At 35.3% G+C, this 23115-nt stretch overlaps 2 protein-coding genes across 4 annotated transcripts; one reads left to right on the top strand and one right to left on the bottom strand.

Moving 5' to 3' along the window:
• Nucleotides 1-2400: 2400 nt before the first annotated feature.
• On the bottom strand, nt 2401-7338 carry LOC125832493 (ATP-dependent Clp protease adapter protein CLPS1, chloroplastic). 2 transcript variants are annotated; one of them, XM_049511646.1, is made up of 4 exons: nt 7209-7246; nt 6163-6237; nt 4683-4830; nt 2401-2878 (listed from the first exon to the last, which is right to left on the bottom strand). In XM_049511646.1, exons 2-4 carry the CDS (start codon nt 6230-6232, stop codon nt 2617-2619), a joined length of 480 nt encoding a protein of 159 aa, XP_049367603.1. In that variant the 5' UTR covers nt 6233-6237; nt 7209-7246; the 3' UTR covers nt 2401-2616. The 2 variants fall into 2 exon arrangements, with proteins under 2 accessions (XP_049367603.1, XP_049367602.1); XM_049511645.1 differs by lacking the exon at nt 6163-6237 and having other exon boundaries at nt 7136-7338.
• Nucleotides 7339-8755: 1417 nt separating this feature from the next.
• LOC125832494 (carbon catabolite repressor protein 4 homolog 3) lies at nt 8756-22701 on the top strand. Of its 2 annotated transcripts, none has more exons than XM_049511647.1 (13): nt 8756-9100; nt 9180-9346; nt 9446-9511; nt 9628-9680; nt 9764-9845; nt 10389-10475; nt 20582-20674; nt 20776-20808; nt 20931-21046; nt 21611-21722; nt 21809-21894; nt 21987-22071; nt 22344-22701. In XM_049511647.1, the coding sequence occupies exons 1-13, from the start codon at nt 8848-8850 to the stop codon at nt 22443-22445; spliced, it is 1335 nt and encodes a 444-aa protein (XP_049367604.1). In that variant the 5' UTR covers nt 8756-8847; the 3' UTR covers nt 22446-22701. The 2 variants fall into 2 exon arrangements, with proteins under 2 accessions (XP_049367604.1, XP_049367605.1); XM_049511648.1 differs by having other exon boundaries at nt 20934-21046.
• Nucleotides 22702-23115: the final 414 nt, after the last annotated feature.

Raw genomic sequence — 23115 nt, forward strand, 5'->3', positions numbered from 1 at the left:
AGTTTCCTTTTTTATAAAAAGAACATCGAAACAAAAAATAGTTTTACATGGGACATGGGCCCTCTTTCTAACTCATCTAAAAAATCTTTGTATTCACATAGGTTGTTTGTTGACTTCAATAAAAAATTCTTCTTACCTTTTCCCCTTTAAATTAAATTTTGAGGTGAGTGTTTGGTGTTGGATTAATTTTTTCCATTTCTTTCCACTTGCAAATGTAGTTGTCAAATTAATTACAAGGCTACACCCCATCCATAATTGAAGATGGCTATAGTAAAATTAATTACTACATGGTTACCGTGGGTAGTTCAAGCAATCAATACTTGAACTTCCCAATATTTAATGCTCGACATTATTTTAGACATAATTACAGTTTAATCTTTTTAGGTGGTTTAATTTACAAAATATTAATGAGCAAGTTGTATAGATTTTGTATTTTTTATTTAAGTATTAGTATAATAAATATACTTATATGAACATATAAATGATAATATACATGATCAGCGTATGGGTATAATATTTACGGTTAGTGTTTTTCTACAGTAACAACATCAAGGACATTTATTTAGCCACCCTACTCAATAACTATTTTAAGATATCATAATCTCTAAAATTCTCTATTATTTAGAAAAATTATAAAAATCCTTTCTCGGGTAAATCTCTATCAATATTTTGGATACATTCCTATCCCTTCTCGGATACATCCCTCTCCTTAAGTAATGTATCATTTGCAATGTATTGGACAACCAAGGAATGTATCTGAGAGCAATGAAAAATCCAATTTTTTTGTAATTGAGGAAACTTCCTACTCCCTATGTTCAACAATAGTTGCTCAATATTGACTTGGCACACCCATTAAAAAATAATAAATAATAGGGGTAATATTACTATATTATTCTTTGATTTTATTAAATTTAATGCTAGATTAGATAAATCTTAAAGTATTCTTATTTCATCCGCGTTTTCCCTTATGGCAGATTCGAAAAGTATCCCATCTTTTAATCTTAAATCTCTTTGAAAAATGTGTTAATGATAAAAAATATTTAATAGTAATGGTAAAATAGACACAAAAAGTAAATTATCTTTTGATTTTCTAAATTAGATAAGTATTATTAGACAACTATTTTTTTTTTTAATATAGTAGACAACTATTATTGGACGGATGGAATCCTTTATTTAATCCAAATCAAGAACAAACCAATCATAGTATGCTGTGTTAATTAATTAATTTATGTACTACGCCTATAATCAATTTCAAGAGTGTGTTTAACGAGGGAAAGGGTAGATAGAATTAGTTTGAGTCATAAATAGATGAGCCTTATAAATAAAATATAAAAAATTTGGGTAAGTTTTGTAATTTTGAAAGAACTAAACAATTATATTTTAGCCCAAAACAAGTGCATTTTTTTTTCTTTTTTTTGCAGATTTTGGATATTTTGCCGATTTTTTTCCCCAAAGCTAAACAAACTTATTTCGAAAAATGGTTGCAATATTTATGGCCAAAAATTGCTGACAATTTTGAGTATTGAGGACTCAAATCATTAGTCTCATTAAAAGAAATCCAAGAACTGGACCAATCACTTTTCAATGAGCAATACTCCAATTGTTAATTGATTAACACCACATATTATGTCTGATCTTGAGCATTATGTATCACACATGAGACTTTCCATAGCGATTGCATACTCATGTTGAATCGTGTAGGATTCTAAGATCTCTACCTCAAAATGAGCTAGATTTCCAGTACTAACAAGAAGGAAAGGTGAGACACTAAAGGGATGCCTATGATAGTTACTAGGGGTGCACATGGCCGGGTTGGTTCGGATTTTTCAAATATCAAACAAAATTATTTGTGTCAGATTTTTTAATCTATAAACCAATCCAATAAAACTCGGGTTTTTCAACTTCGGGATTTTTCAGATTTTTGGGTTTTTTCGGGTTTTTCCGGTAAAGTATAATTTACTTGTACTTCAAATATTTCTTTAGTCCTTCCAAAATACAACTATCTAAGGTGTTTCTTAAGAAAATAACATAAAATATTATATGAGTAATGATACTAAAATATCCAACAAAAAAATAATAATAATGAAGTCACGTAAAACAAATATTGCAAATTAGTCATAATGAAAATGATCATAATTTAAAAGTTCTAAATCATGCTAAAATAAGTTTAATAAGTATTAGTTACCTGATTAAATATTAAAGAAAATTAAAATTAGATTATGTATTTAAATAAACCAATGTAAAACCATAGAACAACTTATCTATGCAGGAATAAGTGTGCGCAATTACGAGAACCTCTCATTTGCCATAAAAAGGCAAATTATTTAGTAAAGGCAAAAATGATTTGACTTGGATAGAACATAATAGAAATAGTCGATTCATATTTGGGATTGACCATACTACTTCGAATTGAGGAATAGTTGATTGATTGATACATTTCTAGTATAACAAACTCAGCAGTCTCTGGTGCTGACATTGTTTACAGTAATATGTTCGACTTCGAGCTCAACAGACTGGAGGTAACGAGGTACTATGCCATTCTCAACATTTATGTACAATATCTATGCGGGGTTAGGCTGCTTCTTCTGAAGAATTCACCCATCAGGTTCATTTTCTTTAACAACCTCCACTGGCAGGCTCGATGGAGCTCAGCAAACCATTGCCTCTTAACTGTGTGCAATGTTCTTCTGCATCAGCTTGAGCACAAATTATCACCACTGCCAGACCATTGTGATGTGCCTCTTGCATGATATTAACAGCATTGTCGACCGTCATCCCTGGTATAACCTTCATGAGTACTTGAACAACATATTCCCTCTTGTTGAAATTGTCATTGTGCAGCATCACGCGATAGGGTGGGGACATTTTCCTTGATTTTCTAAAAAAGGAAGACACAAGTTGTGATAGTAGAGTATTAGTCATTGCATTAGGGTGGGGACATTTTCCTTGATTTTCTGGAAAAGGAAGACAACAGTTATGACTTGTGACAGTAGAGTACTAGTCATTGCATTTGTTCTTTATAGAAAGTTTATTAACTGTTGCATTTCAACCTCACAACTTGTATCATTTTCAACAGAAACCCAGAAAGTAAAGGAATATTAGCAGTTATCCACAGGCAGTTTTCTTGATAGGCAGCTCATCAAAATGAAACTTTCTGGTCTACTTTGGGGCGTGATCAATAGTCAACTCTTGCCTAACTTATCCATGACTAAGTAAACAAATAAACATCACCTCTCTTCTTAGGGTGAGATATATTTTGCCTAAAGAAAATACTTCAGGTTTATGATCCTAGATAGATTGCCCTTTTCCTCAATCTTTACAAGAATCAACATTATTTGAAAACCCTTGCTCTGTTCCTGCTATCCACCTATACCCTTTAATTGCTGCCAATTTTTGTTCTCCTCTATCATTTCCCATTTTCCACCTTAGTAGTGTTGTACAAAGTACTTATACATCACCTAAACAACAATCAAGCAATATGCACCAACGGATGAGGTCTAGTGGCCAATGAAGTGAGTTGATAACCATGAGGTCTCAGGATCAAATTGCACCAGCAACGAAAAAAACTAGGTGATTTCTTACAATCAGTCCAAGTCTTTGTGGACACCGTTATCCTATACCTATGTTGGTGGGAGGTAGCAGGTACACCATGGAATTTAGCGGAGGGAGTTGGAAATTCATTTCTCCATTTGAAAACACAAGGATTCTGTTGATTGGAGTCATGAATGGTATCACCTGAGCTGTGGTTTTCTCCCAGTGGAAATTGGGACTTCGGAATTATTAGGTTGTCTCTGTGTAAGGTAGAAGAACAAGTGATTAAATAGTTTAGTATAGATGAGGCTGGAATCTGGATGGCGCAGTGGTTGGAGTTTGACAGTCAGCCAGTTTGCAACGACAAAGTACAGTGTAGGAGAATGAAGCATTAAAAGACTTATTCTGGATTTGGAAAGACAGGATGGAATGACCTCGTTCAATTGACAAATAACTGCCCAGTAACCACATCAGTAGAGAGTATTTCAGGGTAGTTACTACTTTTCTTTCACTACGGAAAATATAGTCCAGGAAAGGGAACAGTAACAGGTCCACCAAACAAGAAATATAGCAACTGAAGAATGAAAAATTATGTGTAGTTGTATATATGGGTATTGGGTGCTTCCTTTTATCAACCGCACATACAGAAGAAAGAATAAAATATCTTCCTATTCACTTTGGAAAAGGGTCTACAAAGAGAAGGCAATGATCTGACGTGGACATGATTGGACTTGGTATTACTTAACTTCAATTCTATGTCTAACTCTATAATATTCTTATGACAACAACAACGTCAACAACAACATACGCAGTGTAGTCCCACAAACTGGGTTCTAGGGAGGGTAGAGTGTATGCAAACCATATCTCTACCTCAGAGGTAGATAATATGTTATTATTATGATCCACCAATCTATTAGCTGTCTACGTATGAGGATGATTCCAATCAACTCTACTTTTCACAGATAAGAAACAGAAAAGAATAGACAAAGTACTCTTAATTTTGGAAGTAGTTGAGATGTCACTTGGCGGAGACACGTAAACGTGCAAGAGCAGAATCAAAAAGTTTCAGACTCGTGTTCGAAAGAACAGTAAAGCCTTTAGAACCTGAGTTAGTTGAAACAACACATACTTCACAATTGAGGAATCCATACCTCAAGTCAAACTCAGATTCACGCCCAGGAGTTGTTTTCTCTATAACAGGCTTCTCCAACAACCCACCACCTTTGCCTGATCCTGCTATAGACATTGCCATTAAAGCATTCCGATTTGTCCATTGTTTTTGGCGAGGTTTCTTATCTCCTGTATCACATAAGCCGACAATTCAATCTTATACCAAGTTACAAACATACGTGAGTCAAAATTCATGAAGAATACAGTGGCAGTCCATGAATTCTCCAACTTATGTACACATATTCTAGTTATATATACATTTGATACAGAGTAATCACTCTGGGTTACTGAAGAGTCGTCCGACTTCTCAGTGACCGAATTAGAAAGGTTTTTATCTACTACTAAGTGCGTTGACAGGCTCAGATTCAAAATTACAATTACGTGTTTCAATTAATGCTCTAGTAAATAGTATTCATTAAATCCATGATATCTCGAAACCAATACATCTCTCTTGGATCAACTTCGAAACTTAACTAGTTTTGAATGGAAGAACGATCAACAGTTTCTAAGAATACTAATGACTAGGTAACGTGATTTGGTCGACCAGCCAAAGATGCAGATAACCAATCATCTCTTCAACTTGGACTCTCATAGTTCTCTCACAAATTTCGGTCCTTTTCAGTGAAGAAAACACCCCCATTTCTGCCCCAGTAAAAGTTCAAAGTTCAATTTTACTCTTTACTTTAAGTTATTGTGAATGTTTCAAGAACAACATACGCAGTGCAATTCCACAAGTGGAGTCTAAGTAGGGTGGCATGTATGATGCCTTACTCCTATCTTGTGAAGGTATAGAAGTTGTTTCCGATAGACCCTTGAATGTTTCAAATGGAAGAATAGCGTAAAGAGCCTTGTCTCTACAGCCCCCACCCACCCCAACACACACACAACCTCCAATTGACACTCTTTTTCGTGTATTGTGTGTATGGTCACTATTACTTTGGGGTAATCACTAGACATCAGGGTTTTCAAAGACCGTAACTTTTTCTCTGTTTTTAACTCTAAATGCACATAAGAGAAATTGAAAGCCAAGAATTCACGAACCCCATCTCAGGCAAGCAAGGATAATACTCCCTCCGTTTAAAAAAGAATGGCCTAATTTGACATGGAACGGAGTTTAAGAAAAGAAAGAAGACTTTTTAATCTTGTGGTTCTAAATTAAAGTTATGTCAAATGTACCAAAATACCCTTTTATCTTGTGGCTTTAAACATGCCACGTGGAAAGTTAAAGTTAAATTGTTGCCAAAAAAGGAAAGGGGTCATTCTTTTTGAAACATACTAAAAATGAAATTGGGACATTCTTTTTTAAAAAGAGGGAGTACATAAATTTCACACAGAAACATTCAAGAAAGCAAACTATTCCAATTAAATAGCCACAATCTCTCAAAAGAACAAGCAATTCTTGGTGAAACAACAATAAAGATTAACAGTTAACATATCCAATAGTGAGAAAGATGGGTTTACCAGGTTTTGGTTGGAAGATTTGATGGGGAGAAAGTGCGACTCGGCCACAAATGGCAGTCTCCATGACCATACCTCCTCTCTCTCTCTATAAATTTCTCTTACCTCCAACCACACACGCACAACACTGCTAATATTCATTAAATCCATGATATCTCGAAACCATTACATTTTTCATGGACCAACTTCGAAACTTTACTGGTTTCAAATGGAAGAATGATCACCAGTTCACAAAATACTAATGACTAGGTAACCATGACTGGTCGACCAGCGAAAGATGCAGATAAACAATCATATCTTCAACTTGGACTCTCATAGTTCTCTCACAAATTTTGGTCCTTTTCAGTGAAGAAAACAGCCCATTTCTGCCCAGTAAAAGTTCAATGTTCAATTTTACTCTTACTTTAAGCTATTATGAATGTTACAGGAAGAAGAATAAGAACAACATATCCAGTGTAATCCCACAAGTAGGGTCTAGGTAGGGTGGTGTTATGCAGCCTTACCCCTACCTTGTGAAGGTGGAGGTGGAGAGTTTGTTTCTGATAGACCCTCAAGTGTGAAGAATAGCATAAAGAACCTTATCTCTACACCAACCACCCCCCCCCCCCCACACACACAGAGCCCCCAATTGATACTCTTTTTCCTGTATTGTGTTTCTGGTCGCTCTTAGTTTGGGGTAATCACTAGACATCAGGGTTTTCAAATCCAGATCAATGACGGTAACTTTTTCTCTGTTTTTCACTCTAAATGCACATAAGAGAAATTGAAAGCCAAGAATTAACGAACCCCATTTCAGGCAAGCAAGAATAATCCATAAATTTCAAATAGAAACATTCAAGAAAGCAAACTATTGCAGTTAAATAGCCACAACCTCTCAAAAGAACAAGCAATTCTTGGTGAATCAACAATAAGGATTCAAGAATCAATCAATTAACTTATACAATACAGAGGAATAGAGAGAGGAAGATGGGTTTACCAGGTTGAGGTTGGAAGATTTGATGAGGAGAAAGAGCAACTCGGCCACAAATAGCAGTCTCCATGACCATAACTCCTCTCTCTCTATATCTCTCTCACCTCCCACCACACACGCACAACACTACTACTACTACCACTGATCTCTGATTTTATAGTCTATCACAAATTTGTTCTCTTTTTTTTTTTCACCTGAAAATTTATATATAGTACTAACTGATAAATAAGAAATAAAATTAAATGAGTGGTTGGTACTATAAACAGTCGATCAAGATTCAAGTCCTTCACACATATGGAAAATAGACACGTATCAGTTTTTGTGAAATCACAACCCTTTCCTTCTTTTCTTATCTTAATACTTGTTAGTTGTTAACATGTATCGTTATTGTGTTTTGGTTATTATATTATTTTGTTATTATTATTTTTTTTTGAATAATTTTATATTGCTTTTCTTATCAATTTTCATGTGTTTTTATTTCATTTTTTTTTAAATAATTATTTTGATTTAATACACTCAAATTGAGCATATTTCTAAAATAACTTTTCTATCTTTGATAATGTCTGCATACACTCTTTATTTTTTATATCTCACTTGTGAAATTATATTGAGTATATGATTATAAATATTTTGATCTTTTTAGTTTAATGTAATTAACAGAAATAATTCATGTTTGTATAAGCTTAAAATAGTTCCTCAAGAAAATATATTTGATTAGTTTTGATTCCTTAAATTTATCATAAGTGAGCATTTTTTTTTCTAATCAAAATATTGTTAGTTTCAACAAAATTGTAAAGTTTTTTTTTTTTAATGAAAACTCATATTGAGAAGTCAAGTTTTTATGGTTTGTGTTACTTTTTATCTACCTTTTTTTTTTCTTTATTTGATGTAATTTTGGGTGATCCAATTTTCGAGTTCTAAAAAGATATTTTTGATGTTTTTAATTAATTCAATTTTTTTCACATTTCCTGTTAAATATACTTTTGGGATTCAATCTTGACGTGTCTTTCCCTTTTTAGTAACCAATTTTTTTTACAAATCAATTATTATATTAATTATATTCATAATATAATTATTAATCAGATATATAAATTAATTATGTCTTTTTTCTTTCTCCCACAACTCACTCATCTCTCTTCTTGTTTTAACATGTAGCTTCAAATTAATTAAGTAAATTATAGCTAGTTTTTGATTTTTTTCTCAAAAGAAAATGACCCTCCTAAGTGTGGTCTCGTAACGACTTTTCGTCATTGTGCCGCTCCTTGTTATAATATATAGCTTCAAATTAATTTAGCAAATTATAACTAATTTTTGAAATTTCGTAAGAAAAAAAAAAGTCTCCTTAATCTATGTGTGGTCTCATAATAACCTTGATGTTTTTTGTTATAACATTTAGCTTCAAATTAATTAAGTAAATTTTAGCTACTTTTTTTAAATTTCCCCAAAAGAAAACGAGTCCCCTTATCTATGTGTGTTATCGTAATAACCTTAACATTTCGTATTATAATATGTAACTTCAAATTAATTAAAACCTTAAATTTATTGTTATAATATGTAGCTTCAAATAAATTAAGCAAATTATAGCTACTTTTTTAAAATTTCCTCAAAAGAAAACGAGTCTCCCTTGTCTATGCCGTGGTCTCCTTACGACCTTTCGTCACTGTGGCGCTTAAGATATCAGTGGATTCATACTGACCACTTACTCTGCAACTCATGCAATGGGCTGCTGCTGTAGAGCCGGTTCCTCGTGGCTGACCACTCCCAGGCTCATTACGAACGCTGCCTGCCTCAACTTTCGGCCTATATTCAACATGTGCAGTGTGAGCTTCCATCGTAACAACACCTCTTCGCCGACGGCTTCCTACAGCCGGCGTTGGTACAAACCGGAACGTCGCGGAGGTATCAGTCAAGCACCGGAAATCGTCCGGCATTGGGTGCAAGGGGATGCTCTTCCCGGTGGCAAACATCAAGGTCAGTCCCTAAATTTGGTTAAGTTTTTTTTTTTTGGGCAACTCTGAAGTTTGAATTAGATTATGAAATATTGGTGCAGAGGAAAGGTTTACAGTTGTTTCGTACAACATTTTGGGAGATAGGAATGTTTCGAATCACGGAGATCTATATAGAAATGTTCTCCCAACTTACTTAGATTGGGACCACCGTAGAAGAGTTATTTGTGAAGAGCTCCTTGGATTGAATCCTGATATAATTTGCCTACAAGTAATTAACAATTGCCCTTTTGGTTACTGGTAGTTTTATCTATGTCTATGCTTTGGAGATGAAACTAATTGAAGAAATTTATTAATGTGATATGAGTAGGAGGTGGACAAGTACTATGATCTACTAAACATTTTGGAGAAATCTGGATATCTCGGCTCCTATAAGGTCTATATCCACCATGGCCTCCCACCAGTTAAAAAAAGAAGGAAAATTGTAGTATTATCATTCATTATACTTCTTGCTCTTAGAAAAATATTTAAATGCGTTACTTAAACATGTAGAGGCGCACTGGTGGTTCTGTTGATGGTTGTGCTATGTTTTGGAAGGTTGATAAGTAAGAGCAAGAAGTAAAAGTTGTACCTTCCAGTTAGTATCTTGATACTTGTTTGGACTGAAATGAATACTTGCTCATGCCAGGTTTCAGTTGTTAGAGGGTGAAAGCGTTGAATTTAGGCAGCATGGGCTTCGGGATAATGTTGCTCAACTCTCTGTTTTTGAGGTAGTAGTTGTGAATTGCAAACTTCTTTTCTTATGTTCTGTAATCTCATCTAGCCTAATGGGATCAGTGAGTGATGAAAGAATGCTCAAAATTTGGATATTAAGCTGGGTGGGTACAAATATGTAAAAGGAGATATGAGGCTAAAAAGAGAGAACCAAACTAAACTGGAAAATATGCGAGAAACTGGCCAACTACCTAAATATGAGCATTTAACTAGTACAAAATGATTAATCTAAAGCTCATCGAGCGTCAAGTTCTTCAGAACATGCGTATATGATGGCCAATGGCTTAAATGACCTCGTATCCATGACTTCCTTCTTGCATAAATATGCGGATCACTTCTAGTAGGTCAAGTTCTGTCCCAATAAAAACATGTGCAGGTAGCATTTGATTAAGCTGATATCAGAAAGCATGTCTCTATTTATTCTGAACTGAAGATTTCTTCTGATTTCCAGGGTGATTTGTCTAGACAATCACAGTTTCATTCTTATTTAGTCATATCCCATTTGATTTTGTATGTCTAACTTTGTCTGGTACAGACAGACGCGTGAAGCCAAGTCAAGGAGGCTCGTAGTTGGGAACATTCATGTGTTATATAATCCAAACCGTGGAGATGTTAAGCTTGGTCAAGTAAGATCCTGTTTTCTAAGTTTTTTTTTTTATTATCAGGTAAACAAAATATCAGTTCATAAATCAAAGGCCAAAAATTGGCCGTAGACAAGTAGGATACCAAAAACTAAAGAACCTGCAAAAGATATGGTTCTCTACAAAAGATACCCAATCCTCTAAACATCCTGGAACTACATGGGTGCAACAAAAGTAAATAAGGGACCAGAGACTACTGCTCAACTGCCCAAAACTCAATTCTACCCGTTCAAAAGCCCTCATATTTCACTCTCTCCAAGTGATCCACATCAAAGTCAGAGGAATAATTTTCCATGCCCTTCTTCCTCCTGCTTCTTCCAGCTTTCCAGCTAAACAACAGATCCTTGACAGACTTTGACATCACCCAAGACATACCAAACCAACTTAACATATGCCACCATAGTCTTGTAGTCAGCTGTAGTAAAAGCTCATCTACCTCTTTTTCCGCCTTCTTGCATTAGTAACGCTAGTTGATAAAAACAACCTTTCTTTTCCTTAGGTTTTCCTCCGTCATAATCACCCCTCTAACAGCTAACCATGAGAAAACGCACACCTTCCTTGGCACCTTAGGAATCCAAATCGACTTTACGGGAAACATTTCTGCCCTCATCAAGCGCTTCTCGTAAAACTAAAAGGACAGAAAAAACGCCTTTGTTCCCTAACTTCCATCTCATAGAATCGGGTCTTCCAACTGGCTCACAATGCCGATGGAATAAAGCTAACAATCATTGAAAATCCTTCACTTTCCAATCTTGGAAATCCCTCTTAAAACCTCAAATTTTAGAAAGTATCTCACCCTTGTGTCCCCCTAATTTGTTGGATTATCACCTCACTTTAACTAGAAACCTTGATAATGCTTGAAAACTCATCTCTTAACAACAAATCTCCATACCACAATTTGTTGTTGTGTTTTAAGCCTAAATTGTGTGTTTCCAATGCATGGTTTAGTAATGCAAAATACATTTGCACCTGATTGTTATAATTTAAAGATTGTTATGGTCATTAATAATTTAGAGATTGTTATACATGAATCACTTAGGCCTTATTTGTTTTCATTAAGATTAAGACCTCTAAATCTAAATACACATCTAAAATTAAGATGTGCATTAAGATTTATAGGTCTAAATATGAATACACATCTGAATATTAAGAGGTTGTTGTAAGATTTGAATACTAAATAGTTAACCCTGCTTGTTTTCTCAACATTTGAATGTATAAAATTTGTCTTTGTTTTAAAAATAATAAATATAAAGTTTAAATAAAATACTTAATTGATCTAATATTATATTAATCAAATATTTTAAAACATTTATATGACAATTAGTGGTAGTGATGGCTAACGATGATGACTGTGTGTATCGATTTGGGATGGTGTTGAATGATGATTGTGATTGTGGTATGATTTAATGGTTGGTAGTAGTGATTTGGGCTTGAGATTTTCTTGTTAGAGGTCTCAAGTTCGAAACTCCTTGCTAACGAAAGCAAGGGGTTTGCCTTCTGGGTCAAGCTCATCGCATCAGGCTTGCCTAGTGCGGGTTACCTCTCATGTGTGGTTTGTGAGCTATTGCATAGGAGCGGGGGTTTTACCTTATGCGCACCAAAAGAGTAGCGGCTACGATTTTACCTTGTCATAAAAAAATATAATGGTTGGCAGTAGTGATTAACTATAGGTGTTGATGGTGGTGGTTGATAATTGGTAGTGAATGATATTGATATCTAATGGTGATGATAAATGATGATGGCTATTATCGGTATTTAATGTTAACTAATATGGTAATTATCGATAGTGAATAATGAATGTAATAATGGTTGGTAGTGGTGATTGCAAATAATGTCTAATGGTGATGATAATTAATTTTGGTGATTGGCGGTAATGGTGGTTGTGGTTATGCTGAGGATGGTTGTTGTGGATGGTAGGTGGTGGTGATAGATGATTGTGGTAGTTGTGGCTAAAATGATGGTTGTGGGTGAAGGTAGATAGAGTAGTGATGAATTTTTTAAATAGACGTCTTAATGATATTAAGACTTGGTTATAAATCCTAATCATACAAAATTATTCATACCCATTAAGTGGTTGTAAAATAAGAAAAACAAACGCACTGAATGATGAAGATTCAGATCTGGAAAACAAAACAAACAGACTTAATGACTCAGATTTGATTGATTAAGATTAAGACCTTCATTAAGTGCAAACAAATTAGGCCTTACTTTGAAGCAATAGTTTTGACTTTAATCAGTAAATACCTACATTGCTAATGTAGTAATTGAGGTTGCACAAAATTGGAGCTAGAAAAGAAATAAGTGGAACCTGGAAAGTATTCTCTAAGGCTAATGTAACTGAGTGAAATTTATTTTGTAACATACAAGAAAGGAACCCATTTGTTTGTGCTCCCGATAAAAGAAATAATGTACTTTATTCCCTTACATACTTGGATTGGGTTGAAAAATCAGACTCAATTTCTCTTGGAATCCTAAATATGCTAATAAAGTCAATAGATATTTGATAAACACATATTACAAAGATTTCACCATCTCATTGAGCAAGCCTTGATGTAAAATGTAAATGCACTAACATTGCTGGATATGGAACATAAAAGAAAATCAATGAGTGTATGAGGGTTTTCTTTGATCCATCACTTTCACTTTGTTCACTAGTTCAATAAAAGATTTCAATTGATTTACCAATCTAGACAACATAAAGCATCATTAAAGACTACAAATGAAAAATTAAAATAAATAAATTAATGACATAAGAACTCCATAAACTTTTATTTTGTGGTTTAAAATCTCATATAAATAGATGACTTAATAAAAAAAGGCAATAATTGATCATTTAGAAAACTCGATCCCTGGTAAAGTCTTCTCCAAGCATAGCTCTAATTTCAAGAACTTCAGTTACCAACTTCATGATAATTACGAGTTTCTGAACTCTCATCCTCTTCTGGCTCACGAGCAACATTTAAATCAATCTTGAGATGCTCGGTCAGAATAGCACTTTTTGTTTCTTCTAGAACTTTCTTCAGCCGCAACTTCATTGCCAGCTTTTGCTCCACCATGTGTTTATCTTGAGGTATTTCTAAGCCAGGGTGCATAATCTTATACATTAGTTTACGTTTTTTCTCTTTCTCCTCCAGTGCTTCTAATTCTTTATGGAAATCTTCCAACACCTCAAAACCATTTGATTTACCCTCAACATAAACATGTTGGCTTTCCTCTAGTTTCACTTTGAAATATTTATCAATTATTTCCTCAATACTTGTGGAGCCATTGGAGCATGGTTTTCCACTTGGTGAAAAAAGTAGAACACCAACATCCGCTCCGGACATAGTTGCAAGCTTATTTGCTTGCTGGAATAGTGTATTTTTTCTTTTTGAGAAGCTTACAGCGCGTGCTTTCTCAGATTCGATCAACTTCATTTCAATCTTTTGCTTACCTCTTTTGGCCTCATTTTCCATTGCTAAAGAAACTAATACAAAGAAGAAAATAAGATGTTTTGTTGAACAAGTCTGAGCAATGTTAAGAGGAACACTTGGGTAATTTATAGTAGGTGGGTGAGTGTAATTGTCACGAGTATTGTAATGTCTATTTAATGTTTTCTTATCAGAAGTCTATTCTTGTCACGTGTATCGTCACGTTTATTTATTGTTATCATATTATGACTATTTGTCACGTGTATTGCTATGTTTATTAAGTGTTTTCATATTATGTGAATTTATTACGTGATCACCATGACTCCCAACAAAAGTTGCCTTCTTATTTATTCCACTGCAATTGCAAAGTAATATGTTGAATTCAATCTAACTGTAAATTAAAATAGTTTGTTATTTTATTTTAATGTTTTCATCTTTTGAGTCTATTTGTCACGTGTATTGTCATATTTATTTATTGTTTTCATATTATGAGTCTATTTGACAAATGTTTTGTCACGTTTATTTAGTCTTTTCATATAATGTGAATCTATTACGTGATTACCATGATTCCCAACAAAAGTTGCTTTCTTATTTTTTTCCACTGCAATTGCAAAGTTATAATTTTGAATTGAATCTAAAGATATATTTTTGTTAAATATATGTAAATAAATTAAATCATTGTTATTTTTCATTTATCTTTAGATTTATTTTATTTATTTTTGTCATAAAAAAAATCTAAAGATAAATAAAAAATAACAATGATTTAATTTATTTACATGTATAATTTTAATTTGGAAGGGGAGCCTTGAATCACCGGTAAAGTTTTCCTCGTGTATAGACCACAAGTTTGAACCTTGAAAGCAGTTACTAATGCTTTCATTAGGATAGGCTGGCTACCTGACACCCCTTCGGTGAGGCCCTTCTCCTAATGTGATTTAAGAGAAAAATCTCCCTAAGATGATTTTACACCTCTAATTAGTTACAATTATTGTTATTTTTTAAGCTTGATTAGCTTGATTGAAGTTGTTGAACTAATTACTTACAATTTTTTGGCATCGTCTTTATCTCTTTCATTGTTATTTTTAAGATTTCCTTTAAATAATATCGACAATTTTATGCCCAATTACATTAAATTCATAGTGCATACGTTACAACTCACATAATATTGTGCTCCTTAATACACTTTAGACCTATAATATAATTATTCCATAAAAAATACATGTCTTTTATCTATTCCGTCTTTAATACACCAGGTATGATTTAACTCTTGATCTATTTTAATACTTATCCTTAGATTGGCAACACCGGTTGGCTCGACCAATTCTTAGTTCTTATATCTCCTACCTTGCTCAACTGCCGTTTAGGGCAGTCCTGACTTTCAATTGCATCGTTTTCTTTAATCTGTCCTGACATTAATGAAAGTGGGACCACATTCCAAACACTTTGTTTTATCTTCCTTCTCCTGCTCTTTCTGCTAAACATCAACTCTTTCACGGTTTTTGACATCCTTTATGGAGTGTCAAACCATCTTAACATAGCCCACCATAGCATTATTGATAATCCACAATGTAGAAGAAGATGATCTACATCATTGTCCGCCTCCTTGCACATGTAACACCAACTGATGCAAACAACCTTCTGCATACTAAGATTTTCCGCTGTCAAAATCACCCCTCTAACAGCTAGCCAAGTGAAAAAACACATCTTTCATGGCACCTTTGGAGTCCATATTACATTACATGGGAAAGCTTGCTCCCTCCTAACTAAAATCTTCTCGTAGAAGGCCTTCACAGAGAATATTCCATTATTTCCCAAGTCCCACCATCAACCATCGGGTTTATCAATCAGATTGACTTATCTATGAAGTTAGGCTAACAATCTTTGAAACTCGGTCACTCTCCAATCTTGAAATTCTTTTATAAATCTCAAGTTCCATAAAATCTCTCCACCTTGTATCCCCCTAATTAGTTGTACCGTCAAGTCTCTTTGACAAGATATTCTGGAAATTCTTTGGAACTCCTCTTTCGATGTGCCGAAAATTTACTGTTTTTCTGTCTCCGACCATGAATGAGATATATTCCCAGAAATACTTATATCCCTTCATAATATTCCTCCACAAACCACACCCAAAAGGCAAAGTGATATTTCTAGTTCTCCAACCCCCTTCTATTCCATATTTATCAGCTATCACCACTCCGAACTTCCTATTCCAGTTGCCTAATAAGGCTTGTTAAAGACCTTTGCATCTTTTTAAATAAGAGGTTGTAGTAAGATTTGAATACTAAATAGTTAATCCTGTTTGTTTTCTCAACATTTGAATGTATAAAATTTGTCTTTGTTTTAAAAATAATAAATATAAAGTTTAAATAAAATACTAAATTGATCTAATATTATATTAATAAAATATTTTAAAACATTTATATGATAATTAGTGGTAGACCTCCCCATTTTTAGGAGATGTGACAGTCTCTTACTGCACCAAGTGAAATTTCCTGCCGCAGCCCATAAGAAATTTCTTTGAATTTTTTCCAACTTTTCAGTAACCAAAAATTAGAGCACGAATCGAGGACATGTAGTAAGTGGGAATACTCAACAGTCTGCTCTTAATAAGCCATTAGGCAAATATCTTTTGTGCTACCCTGCAAGTTTCTTCTCAACCCTCTAAAGAATGGGATTCAACATTGTATGATCCTTGTTCGACGCAGCTAACGACACTATAATACATGTTATCGGAAGTCCAACCCTGCAATTCAGAACTTTAGCAAGCGATCCAATGTCATTTACCTCTCCAAGTAGAATAGTTTCACACTTTGTCAAGTCGATTTTGAGGCATGACACTGCCTGAAACCATGTGAGGACTTGGCCTAAATAATCCAACTTGGTCTCAACTGCTTCACAAAAAACCAAAGTATTCCACAAACAGCAAGTGAGTCATTGAAACTGTCCTCTACACCCCAAACGCAGCATCGAAACCCTTCAAGTGTGAAGTAACCCCCAAGACAGATCCAGCTCAAAGTTTCCATAACTAGAATAAACGACATTGAAGATACATGGACCCCTTGTCTCAAACCCCTCAAGCTCTCAAAAAATCCACACGGATTACCATTTACCGACAGAGAATCTCACCGAAGAGATGCAAAAATATATCTAATTTCTCCACTTTTCCCCAAATCCCATTTGAAGCAATAATGGAATCTAGGAATTTTTGGTCCACATGATTATTGGCGTTTTGAAGATGAAGTTTGCACTAAACACCAGGCACTCCTTGCTTTCTCCTTGAATCCACCACCACGTTTTCCACTAAAGTTGCATCCAAGATCTGTTTACCCTCAACAAAAGCATTCTGCGATGCAAAAATAGTTTCGTCCAACACCTTCTGAATTCTAATGAAGGCACCTTAGAGATGATTTTAAAGATGCTTCCCACTAGACTAATATGTCTATAGTCCTTCATGCTCGTAGCTCCCTCCCATTTAGGAATGATCACAGTGAACGAGGCCAAACTATTTTTGAATTGACATCTTTTATGAAACTTAGCAACAGTATCCATCACATCAGTTTTGACCATATTCCAGCAATGCTGGAAAAAAGTCAAGGAGAACCATCAGGTCCCGACACTGTGTCACCCGCAGAACACTGCACCGCCCTTTTCACCTCCTCCTCGATTGCCTTTCCTAGCCACTCGCCCTCCTCTCCTCCGATTTGAATGAACCCTAACCACCACCGCCCCAAAAAAATAAATTAGGCCTCCACTCTGGTTCCTCTTCAAACAAATGTTCATGAAAGTCTACAATTGCCCCCTCTACTTTCTCCTTCCCTACATTTCTGGCATAACTCACCCTATTGATCTTCACTGACTCTATGTAGTTCCTTCTCCTATTTGAGGTTGTTGCCCTATGAAATTTTTTTGTACTAGAATCCGCCTCCATCAACCATAATGCCCTAGATTTTTGTCTCCAACTAACCTTTTGGGCCAAGGCCAATCAGCTAGCGCCCTTTTCAATCTTTTCTTTCCTCTCCTTCTCCCTCTTATCTAACTCCCTCCCCACTTCTACCTTCTCCAAATCCCCCACTTCATTCATAATTTCTCATTTTCACTTTTACTCTTCCAAAACACCTCTTTTTTCCACACCCTTATGTCAGCTTTAAGCAACGTCAACTTCTTGAAAAGCCTCATATTACTCTCCCAAAACACCTCTTTATTCCACACCTTTATGTCAGCTTTTAAGCAACTTCAACTTCTTGAAAAGCCTATAAGAGGGTCTCCCCTCCACCACATAACTATTCGACCAGCTAGCCATTCTATCCCCAAAATTAGCCACTTTAGCCACATATTTTTTTGAGATAAGGGTAACTTTGTATTCACAAAAAATTCATCATCCAAGGGATGATGAATTGGAAACTTACATCCCACAGGGTGGTGGGCACACCCTTAAAAAGCCATATGGAATTACAAGTTTCCTTTAAAATCGACCATCTCTATGCTTTCCCCTACCAACTCTTGCTTACACCAAAAAAATAGAAGACTTAAGCATTTCATTTCTATCTTCTGAAAACTATCATTTTGTCCTTCAAAACACCTAGCATTCCTTTCTTTCCATAGAGTCCACCATATACAGGCTGGTATAGTCTTCCACCAATCTTCACTTTTCCCTCTGTTGCCAATTCTTGTCCAGCTATTAAGGAGCTCTATGGTTGTCTTTGGCATCACCCAGCTAACCTCTAGTATACACAAAAACATATTCCACAATTTTGAAGCTGCTTTACAGTGAATGAACAAATGATTATTTACTTTTGCTTTCTGCTCACACATAAAGCATCTTGGGCAAAACTGCATCCCCCTTTTTTGTAATGCCTCATGTGTAAGGCAAGCTTTTCTCATGACTTACCAGACAAAACATGCTACTTTTAATGGGCTTCTTGTCTTCCACACTAGCTTCCAAGGCCATTTTTTAGTCACTGATTGATTGACATTTATCCTCCAGTAGCATGATTTGACTGTGAACATTCCTTTGCTATGTAACTTCCAAATTGGTTTATCCTTTCTTTGAGATATAGCTGGAGGGGTGTTTAGCACCTCTTGTAGCCTGGCCACATCCTCAATTTCCCAGTCATTCAAAGCCCTCCTGAACACTAAGTTCCACCCTTGTTGGCTCCATACTTGAGCAACAGTAGCAGATCTTTGTAAGCTCAAGGTGTAGAGGTTTGGGAATAAGTTCCTCAGGCTATCATCCCCTTTCCAGATTTCATTCTAGAAATCTGTTTTCAGACCATTGCCCACACTAATATAAATATTGTTATTGAACTGTGGCCACAACCTTCTGATGGTCTTCCACACACAGCATCCAAACGACCCCATCACCTCCTCAGTGGTCCATTGGCTAAACAAGTCATATTTCCCTGCTATGAATCTTCTCCATAAGGCTCCATCTTCAGTACAAAATCTCCATAGCCATTTTTGTAGCAAGCAATTATTCTGGATGCTAAGATTTCTCATGCCAAGGCCACCTTGTTTTCTGCTCAAAGTGAGTGTCTCCCATTTCACCAGGTTGTAGCCTTTCTTTTCTTTGTTCCCTTGCCAAATGAAGGATCTTCTCATTCTGTTGATTTTCTTCACAATGCTCTTGGGTATTGGAAATAGACTCATCATGTAGGTAGGTAACCCATCTAAAACTGACTTGATGAGAGTCAACCTACCCCCCAGTGATAGGTACTGACTTTTCCATCTTGAGAGTCTTTTCTCACATCTCTCCATCACCTCATTCCATACCTCCAACTCCTTATTTTGGCCCCCAAAGGCAACCCCAGGTACTTCGTGGGCAGAGAAGCTATCTGACATCCCAAATTCTCAGCTAGACTTTGTATATTGTCTACCTGATTAATTGGGAAGAGGAAACTTTTCGACCAGTTAACATGAAGCCCTGAAATGCCCTCAAATATTGTAAGGATTGCTCTCAAGTGTCTGATTTGTGCCACTTCTGCTTCACAAAAAACCAGGGCATCATCTGCATAGAAAAGATGTCTAATTTCCAGATCATCACCTCTCCCTATTTGAGCATTGAACCCTTAGAAAAGATGTGTAATTTCCAGATCATCACCTCTCATCCGCCTTCCCAAATTGCATCATTAATATGTACTGTGATGATTTTTACCTTATCATTACTTGAGTCGAGGGTCTATGGGAAACATCCTCTCTATCTTCTTCGCAAAGTTGGGTTAAGGTTGCATATACACCATCCTCCCCAAACCCCACTTGTGGGATTACACTGCGTATGGTTATTGTTGTTATAAACACTACAATTATTTGGAATTCACAGCTGTCAGAAAGTAATTCCTCTTATTATTAATTTGTAAAAATTTGCTTGATTGAAATTAAATTTATCATCTGTTCGGATATTGGAATTTGTTGATGGAAGTTTCTGATCAAATTGCTTTCAAAATTGTCCCAAACTGTAAGAGTACATCTTATTTGGTTATTAGGAAATTCAAGTGAAAAATAAATGTAAAAACCAACTTATCAAATCGTTTCTTACTGCTTAGGCACATGGATAGAGTGAGTTTTATTCTTTTGGACTTCAAATCCTGTTTCATCACCATGCAGATTGACGTGTGGTACCAAGGATTGCTATTTGCTTTAGTTTGTCACCATGTGGTAACTTATCACTTATATTCTTCCTCTCAGATTCGTTTTCTTTCATCAAGGGCACACATACTTTCAGAAAAGTGGGACCATGTACCTATTGTGCTTGCAGGTGATTATAATAGTACTCCCCAGGTGTGAATAACTGAAATTTATCTTTATGAAGTATGTTATTGACTTCTATTTTTAAAAATTACTTGCTGAAACAATGCCTATTTGTTTATCCCTTGTGACAGAGTCCAATCTACAAATTCTTGTCATCATCCGAGGTAATACGCCAGATCCCAATTCAGTATCCTTTATGCAATATTAAAGTACTTCTTAAGTAATATGATCTGCATGCTTTTTTCGTTGAATTGTTTGCTTCTCAAAGGCTTTGTTTTTGATATAGCAGCTCAATCTGATGCTACATAACCGAAAAGAGTTATCTGGTCAGAGACGATGCCATCCCTCTCAAGTTCTTGGTCTTAGAAGAGAAAAGGGGATTTTGTTTGTTTTAATGGACAGGTGAAGCAAGGATCTTCCAGTACTTATTATGTCTTTTGAAGGTCTATGTGCTCCTTTAAATCAGATAGCTAGAGTGTTCATAAAACCTAAGGGGGGGTCATAAGTTGCTTCAGTTTTTGTTTTGTGAGAAAACAATGTGGTGTTTTTTAACAACATGACATCTTCTCTATATCCTCATTCTCAGTTTTCAACTTCACTATAATGTGTTGTATGGTCAACTTCACTGTATCACCAAATTTGTTTATGGGGATAAGACTTTGTCACATTGCTAGAATATAACAAAAATGGAGATATGAAACTAACTACCCATTTACATAAGGCTTAAAAATATTTAATAATAAGAAAAGACGTATAACTCTTCCAACTGTTTATGTTGGTTGTTGCTGATTTTATTTGGGTTCAGCTATTAATGCCCTTCATACATTGTCAAGTGTGTTTGATTCTTGATCCATTGATTTTTGAGATTTCTGATGTCAATTGGTTTACTTGTGAGAAAACTAAATTATTTGTATTATCATATGATTTTGATGAAGAATTCTGTTGTGTGCATGCAATTGACTTCAGATTTTTTAATTCTCGATGGAGTGACGAGGAGATAAATGTTGCTATTGGCGCCCCTAAATCCCACATAGCTATGCACCCTTTGAAGCTAAATAGTTCTTATGCGATGGTGAAGGTACGGCTTGTCCTTCCTCTCCACAGTTTATGTTTATTTCTTTGTGTATTCCTCTTAGGCAGACGCTACCTCTTCCTTCTTCTTAGGGACCTCTAACAACAAGGGATAACAGTGGTGAACCATTAGCCACATCTTACCACTCGAAGTTTCTGGGAACTGTTGATTATTTGTGGTACTAATGCTGTTGATTACAACTGCTACTCATATTTTTCTGCTAACTTGATTGAAGGGAGTAAGCACTAAAGTAAAATCCACCACATGCAGGTATTCTGATGGTCTTGCACCCACAAAAGTTTTAGATACTTTACCAATTAATGTCTTGAAGAAAACAGGTGGTCTTCCCTACAAGGTATTGTTCTTCTGACATAGTAACTTGATGTTGTTAATAAGAATGTCTTAGATTATGCAAATGACTTGATACTTGATTGCACATTTGGGATAGATTCAGCCATCAAGAACCATAGTCACAACATCTTTTCTTTATGGTGAACCAGTAAACTTTTATTTCGTAAGCTGGATAAGAGCACTCCTTGATCTCATTACATTTGATATATTCCTTGAGATGTTTTGTGTGTTAACTTCTTCTCTAAGCTAATTTTGATCTGAATTTCTGGGCCGCAGAAATTGGGTAGTGATCACTTGGCTTTGGTTTCTGAGTTTGCATTCTTGGAAGTTGTTGGAGCAACTGAAGACCGTCTATCAGTTAAAGGTGACATCTGTTAATATAGTGATGGACCGATCATCCATACAACAAACTCCTCATCGTGGCACGCAGGTTCAAGACAACATGGGAAACAAACTGGATATTGCATATGTCAAACGGAGTGGCGTGAATTAAACTGAGCGTAAGAAATGACAAAAGTTTAGTTTGTGATTACTAAGCAAATGCAATGTTCTATCCGCTGTTGACTAGAATTATACTACGTACAAATGATTGTTGTAGCATAAATGATAGGAACTCATGGTTTGGACGTGTGAATATGTTATCGCTGAACAAATTGGTACCTTTAATATCATCTCAAGTTTTTGTCTGCAACTCTGCATTGCAGTAGGAACATATATGTTAACACAAAACCAAGTTTGCAACATTGTGATCTCAAAATTTTCTCTTCCTAATGAGATGCTATCAAGACTTGGCTAACAGGATGAGAAGTACTTCTTCCTGGGTTTGCAATTTGCATCTAGTTAGCTGGGTGGGCAACAAATTTCATTCAGTTCCAACGTCTTCGTCCATATAAAGTTGTGTTCCTCTTAAACCGTTTGGTCATGTGAAATGAAATCATAATATAATTGGAAATCATATAAGATAAAGTTGAAGTTTTGTGAAGACGTGTAATTTGAAATTTTTAGTTAAGTATATATTTTGCTCATAAACATAAAACTCACATAATGC

This window comes from Solanum verrucosum, unplaced genomic scaffold (genome assembly GCF_900185275.1).
Source record: "Solanum verrucosum unplaced genomic scaffold, falcon-dt-bn FXZP01000009.1, whole genome shotgun sequence".
Classification (NCBI taxonomy): domain Eukaryota; kingdom Viridiplantae; phylum Streptophyta; class Magnoliopsida; order Solanales; family Solanaceae; genus Solanum; species Solanum verrucosum.

What these genes read in the sequence shown, in the direction of transcription:
- LOC125832493 (XM_049511645.1), bottom strand. Translation starts at nt 7,205, where the DNA reads ATGGTCATGGAGACTGCTATTTGTGGCCGAGTTGCTCTTTCTCCTCAT. An exon ending in AATCTTCCAACCTCAACCTG is followed by an intron (nt 4,831 to 7,135) that starts GTAAACCCATCT and finishes TATGTGATACAG; the next exon opens with GAGATAAGAAACCTCGCCAA. An exon ending in GAATCTGAGTTTGACTTGAG is followed by an intron (nt 2,879 to 4,682) that starts GTATGGATTCCT and finishes TTCCTTTTTTAG; the next exon opens with AAAATCAAGGAAAATGTCCC.
- LOC125832494 (XM_049511647.1), top strand. Translation starts at nt 8,848, where the DNA reads ATGGGCTGCTGCTGTAGAGCCGGTTCCTCGTGGCTGACCACTCCCAGG. An exon ending in ATGTTTTGGAAGGTTGATAA is followed by an intron (nt 9,681 to 9,763) that starts GTAAGAGCAAGA and finishes TGCTCATGCCAG; the next exon opens with GTTTCAGTTGTTAGAGGGTG. An exon ending in GAGATGTTAAGCTTGGTCAA is followed by an intron (nt 10,476 to 20,581) that starts GTAAGATCCTGT and finishes TCTTCCTCTCAG; the next exon opens with ATTCGTTTTCTTTCATCAAG.